The sequence below is a fragment of the Notothenia coriiceps genome, unplaced genomic scaffold (assembly GCF_000735185.1).
Source record: "Notothenia coriiceps isolate Sejong01 unplaced genomic scaffold, NC01 NC01_scaffold00000490, whole genome shotgun sequence".
Taxonomy (NCBI): Eukaryota; Metazoa; Chordata; class Actinopteri; order Perciformes; family Nototheniidae; genus Notothenia; species Notothenia coriiceps.
In genome coordinates this window covers 89,731-99,011 of record NW_011333191.1, presented here as the reverse complement: position 1 = coordinate 99,011, position 9,281 = coordinate 89,731, and the positions used below count along the sequence as shown (strand labels likewise).

General features: G+C 42.5%; 1 protein-coding gene across 1 annotated transcript in view; it reads left to right on the top strand.

Moving 5' to 3' along the window:
• Positions 1 to 6,776, top strand: part of fbxw5 (F-box and WD repeat domain containing 5) — a 12,536-nt gene extending 5,760 nt beyond the window's left edge. The window contains exons 6-10 of the mRNA XM_010780498.1: positions 1,246 to 1,557; positions 1,638 to 1,821; positions 2,181 to 2,328; positions 3,733 to 3,945; positions 4,913 to 6,776. Of these exons, the coding sequence (XP_010778800.1) occupies positions 1,246 to 1,557; positions 1,638 to 1,821; positions 2,181 to 2,328; positions 3,733 to 3,945; positions 4,913 to 5,201 (1,146 nt within the window). The 3' untranslated portion in view covers positions 5,202 to 6,776. The remainder of the gene's footprint in view (positions 1 to 1,245; positions 1,558 to 1,637; positions 1,822 to 2,180; positions 2,329 to 3,732; positions 3,946 to 4,912) is intronic.
• The last annotated feature ends 2,505 nt before the right edge of the window (positions 6,777 to 9,281 follow it).

The window sequence follows — 9,281 nt, the reverse complement described above, 5'->3', positions numbered from 1 at the left end:
GGAGGGAGGGGCTCCGTTCGCAAACCGAGGACGACGACAATCAGTAACGTTAAGGGAGGGAGTGACATTAAGAGAGGCCAATCAGGTGGTCGTCTACTGTTTGGTGGGTGGAGAAGCGGAGAAGGGTTCCTTGCTCCTGGCACGCCGTCCTCAAAGGTCAATCTGAAAAAAGCGGGCCAGTTTGTACAGGCAATTTCAAAAAAAATTTAGAAAGGCCCTGTTTTAATCTTTTTCACCGGCCAATTTCCAGAAGAACAATAAATAACTCGACAATTTTGTTTAATTATTGCTTTGACTAATTATTATATTATATTTTTTTGTGCCTCTGCCTCTAGAGAAAAAGAGGGGGGAGGAAGACTGTCGGTCGTTCGATAGTCTCGGTGTGAGGGGAGAGGGACGTCCCCCCGCACCCAGTCGGACGTTCGAGTAACCGTAATTTTTCCGATGTCAGTGTCTTCTAGTTCGGGAACCGGTTTTGTCCCCGGACCTTTCCTCCGTTTTATCTCGCTCTACTCCCGTACCGATTTTAGATACTAGACAAACCATAAAAACTTTTTTGAAGGTGTCTGTAACCAAAATAATCCATACAATGCCACCGGACTTCACGTTCGTGGTGGTTTGGTAAAGTGTTTGTGTTGTCGTAAAGTTTTTTTTGCGGTGGTCGTAAAGGTGTTTTGAGGTGTCGTAAAGGTCCTTTTGCTGTCCGTAAAGTCCCTTTTGCGATGTCGTAAAGTCTTTTTGTTTGTCCGTAAAGTGTCTTTGAGGTGTCGTAAATCTTGTTGCGAATGTTCGTAAGTTCTTTTGCGGCGTGTCAGCGGAGAATAAACAGAAGGGCAACCATGCGCGGGAAGTCTTCTTCGCTGCTTTTGTGGCAGACTACAGCGCCACTTACAGGCCTGGCATATGTACTACAGCGTCTCCAGCGCTTTCGAGCGGCAATGGCCGGCCGTGGCCCAACCCCACATTCCCCTGATAGGTGGAGTGTTGGCCATATAGGCGGAGCTCCTCGTTCCTGACATCAGAGATATTTCAAATCTGTATCAGATCCGTTGCAGCCCCGTTTTTAGAGATTTGGGTATGGAGGAAAAGAGAGAGGGTTGTGTTTTCTGACACTTGGTGAGTTCCCTGACACACTGGGGACACATATTCATGTATAAAACACGTACTGCATGATAGGTCCCCTTTAAAATAAAACGCTTCCACCGAATCGTCCGACCTCCTCATCTTTATCCTTTTCTCCCACAGGATGTTGAATCGGAAAACGTCAACGTAGTCAAGCGCCTCTTCAAGATCCAGAACGTCAACGCCAGCACCATCCGCACAGTGATGGTGGCTCACTGCCGTCGCCATAACAACCCAGACTTGGTGCTGGACTACGAAGCTCAGACCCAGGCTCGGAGGCAGAAAGAGCAGCAGCAGCACCAGCCACTCCTCTTTGATCTGGGGGCCTCCGGTAGTGAGGAAGAGGAGGAGGAAGGGGAGTTGGGAGAGGCTGCCAGGCTCCCTACCGCACGCCATGCTCAGCCCACCATCTCCGGCATAGAGAACGTTATACAGGTGAGTAAGGAGTGCAGTTTTAGCTGTTCCTTTGAAGTGATACTGTTCTTCATTCTGCCTCTTTTCGTGCCTCCTATTAGAGTCGTAAAAATGTAGGTCCAACGGAGATGGCGATTGAGACCCACTTGGCCAAGATGATGGGCAAAGCGCACACGAAGGCCCCTGACCCCAGCCTCATCGTGCCCTCTGACCCCGGGGAGGGAGAGGACAAAACGTACTTACTCTTCACCACCGGCAGCCTTACATACTCCCCTCACCAGATAGGTAAGATCCATTCAAGGCTGCGGCATCAAAGCTAAAGCGTGCAGATACAATGACTGAAATGTGCAGATGGGTTTATTAGAAAGAGCTGGAAGAGCTAATAGTTCTCCTGTAACAGTGAACTATTCACCCCTCCATTGGTTTCCCCTCTCTTTTCTTAAGCATCTTTATTATAACTGCTTTTTTATGTTTTTGTATTTTATTCTCTATTTTTCTGCTCTTATCAAACCATACTATGCTTCTATTGATTTACTTATATTCTCATAGCTATGCATGTGTTTTTATTTGATCCTTCCTGTGCGTTTTCATTCTTTCTGGTCGACGTTTGTTTTAAATGTGCTCTATATCAAACTCTATCTCAGGTATTAAGCTGATCAAGCCCGAGCAGATGACCACCAGCGGTCCTGTGCTCGGGGAAGAGCGGAGTTCAGATGAGTTTTTTGATTCCTTGGACCATGTTATTGATATCCACGGACACATCATCGGTATGGGCCTTTCTCCAGACCACAGGTTAGTAAATGTTGTACAGATTCAGCATGCTTCAATGCAGGCTCATATAGGTATGAACTTTAATGGGGACTGTGACGTAGGGCTGCTCGATTATGGCAAAAATCATAATCTCGATTATTTGGGTCAATAATTGATATCACGATTATTAAAAACGATTATCCATTTACTTTGAAAACATCAATTTATTGAAGAAAAAAATGTTGAACTGTATGTTTTTAACAGTTGATTACCCTGAACTTTAAAGGTCCCATGTCATGCTTTTCTGGTTATTACCCGTCCCCTTCTGTGTTATGAAGGTTTTTATGCATGTAAACGGTCTGCAGAGTCACAAACCCTCAAACCTGTAGCGAGTAAAACTCTAACACAGAAAATACCTCCCCAAAACGCCTTGTTGGAGATACGTCATTGTCCATTTGATTCTTCCGGGTACGCATGATGTCAACTGTACCCGGAACGAAATGGACCAATCCGTGGAGCCGTTACGTTAAGCCCCCGCTGATTGGTCCAAATGAACCAATCCACGGACTTCCTCACACACACACTCAGTGCATGCAGCTCTACTGATCTCTCCTCCCTGGCTGCAGGCTGATAACAGACAGTTAGGATCGCGGCGAAATTCTCTCTGCAGACCCATTCTCACAGCGTTTATCAACCTTTTTCTTACTCAATATCAAGCCACACTTATTGTTTTTACTTCGGCTGTGACTTTGTGTGTGCTCAGGATGAGTTTGGCTGTGTTCGCTGTGTATCGCTAAACAAGGAAACAACACCTCCACGGAGCTCAGCGCGATTCACAACGTCCCGACCAATCAGAGCACACTGTGCTCACAGGGAGGGGGGGGGCTGGAGCTACTGGAGCTACAACGAGCCGTTAAAGGCAGAGAGTGAAATTCAGTGAATACACGTAGTTTACAGAGGTGCTGTATGAGAAACCAATGTGAGTTTGGAAAATTGCACAATATAAATCTATTCTAGTAGACCTCAACAATGGAATTATGATCAGTGGAAATGGCCATGACATGGGACCTTTAAGTATAATTCAACTGAAAAACCAATAAAAAAAAAAAGATTATAAAAAAAAAAAAAAAGTCATAATAATAAAAAAATAATCTTTTTATTTCGATTACGTTGTTTTCGTAATCGTTGCAAGCCATAATCCTAATTAAAATACAATTAATTGAGCAGCCCTACTCTGACGGTCTGAAAAGGATTAAAGAAGCCAAAATCTCCCTGAAAAACCTTCCCAAAAGGGAGAGCTATGTTAATGGATGAGATGTCTGTTATCATATTGATCTAATCTGTGTGTCTGGGTACTTATTGCCATTTAATGTATAAGCACACTTTGTTTTCACAACATGAAAAACACTATCATAATGGCGTCATCTCTCTCCTTTTATGGATCAGGTACCTTTATGTGAATAGCCGAGCTTGGCCGGCGGGCTGTGTGATCTCTGACCCGATGTCTCCTCCTCCCATCGCCGAGGAGATCGACCTCCATGTCATCGATCTGAAGAGTTTGAGGGAGGAGAGGAGGAGCCTGCGCGCTCACCGAGCCTTCACGCCTAACGACGAGTGCTTCTTCATTTTCCTCGACGTCAGCAGAGACTTTGTTGCCAGGTGAGTGGACAAAGACGTGTAACTTTCCATCGATATATGCAGCTTTCACAGATGCAGGCTTCACCGGTAATAAACCTGGGTATTGCCCTTGCCGTGTGAAAGAAGTGATACTGAAACTGTGGTGAACTTGTCACTGCTAATTGACAACTCGTGTCGTTGAACTGTGTTTTCCTGGCATACTATATTGACAGATGCATCACAATGATTCTGTTTTTACATCATGCTCATCATTTGTAAATTCTTAACTGTTTTGGCATTGACAACTTACAAAATGTAGGAAAAACACTTGCAATATTACATTTGAGGTTTCATTTTAGGAGCAAAATAAAATAGAAGATGGAAATGAAATGTTTCTCTCAGATGGTTAGGAAAAAATAACTAAAAATGGAGACTTTTACTTTTCTGACTACAATGACTGATACATTACTGAATATATTTCCACAAACTCTTCAAACGGGCATTCACACATGTGGGTATTATTAGACTTGGAAAATGCAAACGTATGCTTCAATATTTACTTGTAAAAAATTCCCTTTCGCACGTTAGTTTGGTCTATTCGCCCCATGTTTTCTTTAGTGACTTCACATAAGGTGACGTTCAGAGCTGAAACAAATCATTGATTCATTTTCTCCACCTTTAAATCAACTAATTGATAAATGTAAATATTTTTACTGGAACAAATGCTCAAAATGAACAGCTTCATTTATCTTGGAAAAAGCTGTTTTTCTTTGTGTTTGAGTTTGGACTGTTGGACAGACATAACAAGACATTTTAGATGTTATATAACTTGGACTTATTTGGAACTTTTTAATGGTTTCTACAACTAGGTTATTTCTAATATATTGCTATAAAAAGAGACATTTATCAGAAGAATAATTTATGAGAAAAATAGTTGTTTCTTTTTCTGTATTTATAAATGTTATAAAGTAAACTTCACTGATGTATCTCTCCCCCCCCGCCCCCACAGCGGAGCAGAGGACAAGCACGGCTACATCTGGGACCGTCACTACAACATCTGTCTGGCCCGGCTGGCTCACGACGACGTGGTGAACTCTGTGGCGTTCAGCCCGGCCGACCAGGAGCTGCTGCTGTCCGCCAGCGATGACTCTACCATTAAGGTGTGGCGCTCGCCCCGCATGGTCCGCCTTGCGCAGGCCCCGCACCACCCGCACCGGCCCCGCGGCCTCCTGTCCTCCTGGCTGAGCCGCAACAAAAACTCAACGTGTGCAAGCAGCAGCGTGAACGGAAAACCGTGAGTCAGGTTGTAAAACACTTGAAGACGGAGAGAGAGAGAGAGGAGAGGAAAGTTTGATGTTTCCTCTGCAGTGTGAATATATTTATATACACTCCATGTATATGTACAGTGTGGTTACAGTCAGTGGTGTTGCTTGAGCTCACTGTGTTGTGCCACACATCAGCGCTCAGCTAACAGGAGATGTGATGTGACTCAGGGTGTAGCCACAAGAGAGCGCTGTTGCACCAGAGAAGGACGACAGACTGCTGACAGGAGTAAGATGTTCTCACAGGTAGAGGTAGTGTAGAGCTGACACCTGAACGCACCACACAAACGTCCAAACAACGGATGGTGTTTGTCTGTTTTTATCTGTAATGTTGAGCAGGTCAGGGCTCCTGGACCTGAGGTGTAAATGTTTGTGAGTGTCCTGCAGAGACGTCATGTCCGGCTCATCAGAGGCAAAGTGCTGTAAAGAAATGTCCTTTGTTACTACTGGTTTTGTCCAATTCATGTCCCGAGTAAACACACCCCAAGAATTGTGTTTTCAAAGAATTATAAAACCCAAAGGGAGGACACCATTTAGCTGCAGTCTGCCTGTTTTTTTTATTCAATCCCATCCCCATTTTTTGTGGCCCCAAACATGATCAACCCTTATTCTGTCCAAAGGAGGATTACTGAGTTATTTAATCGAGAAGAGTTGCTGAGGATTAGTAAGCGTGGCTGTGAACAAAAGAAATGTTGTTTGCGGCTTATTGGTATGTGTGTCCTTATTATGTAGAATTGTATTTAAACACCTTTTTTCATATCTAGTAGATCAAACCCCCTTTTAAGACTTCTGACACATTTACAAGAAGATTCTCCTGGCTGTTTTTTAATCTAAAACTGTATCTGATTTCCTTTCCCTCTTGAAGTCTAAACATTGACATGATATTGAATGAATACGTTCAGCAAATTGGCAGCTCATTAAAGTTGTATCTCTGTTGAAAGAACAGATTGAAAAACGTCCAAATGCAGACGGTTCCGGGCGCGTTTAATAAGAAATTTCACTTAAATCTTTAATTTAAAAAACATTATTAATTGGAGCAAACTTTCTGCTGCCCTATATTCAAAAGTATGATCATTTTTCAGTTTTCTTTAAATGTTTCTGTGTACACGTTACCCCCATGTTTTTTATCATGCCTGTAGTCCTCTCAAGGTTGTACGCTGAAGGAGAAAACCAAAAGTAAAACATAAGAGATCAACCTTGATGCTTTCAGTTGCAATTTAACCCCCACAAGTTTCAGGTACTTTACTGGGAAGATACTTTTATTTCTGTTGAGAGTCCCTGCTGAATTATGTTGCGACAATGATCGATGATTTAATTATGAACGTGGGTGCATTTCATATGTTCAGAGTAACCTGTGGGCATTTCTTTCTCAGCTGAATCTTCCCATTGAAAAATATTTCCCTTTTGAAACTTTCTCCCTGGTTCCTTTTTACAACTTTCTTATGTCATTTTTACTGTAGCTCCATCTTGTAAATCATTTCCTGTCCTCTGATGTCCTTTTCCAACTCCCATGAAATAAAAAACATGCCATGAATGGCCAGACGTCTGCAACTGTGTACGATTATTATTATTTTCTTATTATACCATTGAACATCTACAGTAAACACATTTCCAAGTAGTGCTAATGTTCTGGCGAATAAAAATGATGTCTGACTTAAATTATTTCCTCCATTGCAGGTGGAGAGATTTTAAACCTTGGTCCACAGCCATGCTAACATGCTAATCTAACAGCTTGCTATCAACAAGGAAATCCAAAAATGGGGTTCTTTTATATGGGCTCAGAACAGTCTCATAATACACACATCATGCACACAGAAGGATTCACACTTGTATTTCATGATCCGCAAAAGGATTCACACTTTCCGGATCCACAGTTGTGTTTTTCAATGCACACACAAATGTGTTCCGTTTCATATACATGTAAATAAAATCCAAACACAGGAACAAGTTTTACATATGTATTTTTGATCCACACATATTTGTTTTCCGTTTAAAACCTCTGAACCTGCAAACACAAACGGCTTTATGTGCATGGATCGCTCTGCATTCCTGTGTGGGTTTTTTGAGACTCCCCTGACGGTCAGCCGATTCGTACTTGTAACCTTGTAATTACTCATCATAGCAATCAGATGTCTCCCCAGTCTAAGCCAATCACATGAGCGCGCCCCCCACGTGGGGTAGGATTTCTGTGGCGTTCAATGACACTTTCAATATATCATTTGCGGCTGTCCGGTCAGCTCGCTAGGGGTAGGGGTAGGGTGTAGGGGGCGGTTTGGGAATGGGCTTCCGTCAGACTCAGCAGCTGATCTGATCTCTCTCTCGCCTCCGGTTATACTTCACTCGCGTTTATGTCCATATCGATCAGATCCAGCTCTCCTGTTAATAATGACCGTAGGGGCTCACCCCCGTTGACAGTTCACTGTCTAGCACTGGTTTCGTAGTGCACTGATCGATTAGGCTAAGCTAACATGTAGCTGCTCCCTCCACACTCACAACAACTTCATACAGACATAAATAAAGCAGCTGTTTTCGCCATACAGGAAACACACATTTAAAACGGTTTTGCCTGCCGTTTTTGTGTACACAAGCATTCATAAATGGTTCGGAAAGTGGAGCTGTACCTTAATAATATAAAGGCTTGTATTTGCGTGCATTTCCTGTTCGGAAAGTGGCAATGTACTGAGAGTGGAGGTGTCCTGAGATTAGCGCCTGCAGGCAGGCTCCATGGACCTGTCAGCTCCGGACTGCGCAAAATGCGTACATGAAGCGCCACGTCATGAACGCAAGAAATCTACCCTCGTGGGGGCACGCTCATGTGATTGGCTTAGAATTGAGGAGACATCTGATTGGCTATAAATAGAAAAAATTACAAGTACGAATCGGTTGACCGTCAGGGGAGTCTCAAAAAACCCACACACGAATGCACAGCGATCCATGCACAGAAAGCGGTTTGTGTTTGCAAGTTCAGAGGTTTTAAACGGAAAACAAATATGTGTGGATCAAAAATATACATTTAAAACTTTTTTCTGTATTAGGATTTTATTTACATGTATATGAAACGGAACACATTGTGTGTGCATTGAAAACCACAAGTGTGGATCCGGAAATACAAGTGTGAATCCTTTTGGGGATCATGAAATACAAGTGTGAATCCTTCTGTGTGCATGTGTGTATTATGAGACTGTTCTGAGACCATGCTTTTAAACCTAAAAATGAAATGAGGCCATAAGGTCATTGGAATCCACCAAATTCATAATTCATGTTAATTATAAACATTTCCCACAGATTTATCACCATTTCATCAGATGTCGCACATTCCTCACCATATGCTAATGTTCTCTTAATGTCGCACACTGCACTGAAACAAATGGGTTTTATAAGAAAGAAATGAAAAGAAATACCCTCAGTGCTTTTGACACTGACAGCTCACCTCAACCCAGCATGGTTTTCCCCATAGGCCCCAGTTTAACTGAGCCGTGCCAAACCAAGACGTGTTAGTGTTCCAGTTATGGTTCAAACGAGGTATCGGTTAACACCTATAGTTATTTTTTAAACGACCATAGACTGTATGGGAACGACACATTTCATTGCGAGTTTCACATTTAGCGTCATGTGGTTTATTCAGGGTTTTGTTTTCACGAAATATGTTCCCATTGGTGACGGTTACTCTCACCTTCTTGTTAAATGTCACCTACGTCTGTGTTATGCATGTTCAGAGCCGTGAATAAAATCCGCTATTTCAAATCTCTGTGCAAGAAGACAGGCGAATACATTTTCTTCTTCTTACCCAGTTTCACGTTCAGCATTCAGAGGACGGTTGGCTCTCATCGAGCCGTCGCTCTAATCACAGGTTTTACTTAGGGACCCTCAACAAATGAACGTTTGAATGACACAAAATGTTATTTTCTATACCTCTGTGCTACCTTGTTCATATAATATAAAACTACGCAGACACACATGTTTTGATTATTGACTTGTCATCAATTAATTTCACATTAACATTTTAATTGAAGACAATTCATATAAAGTTTTTCAGTTTTTTTTTTATAAATGTTA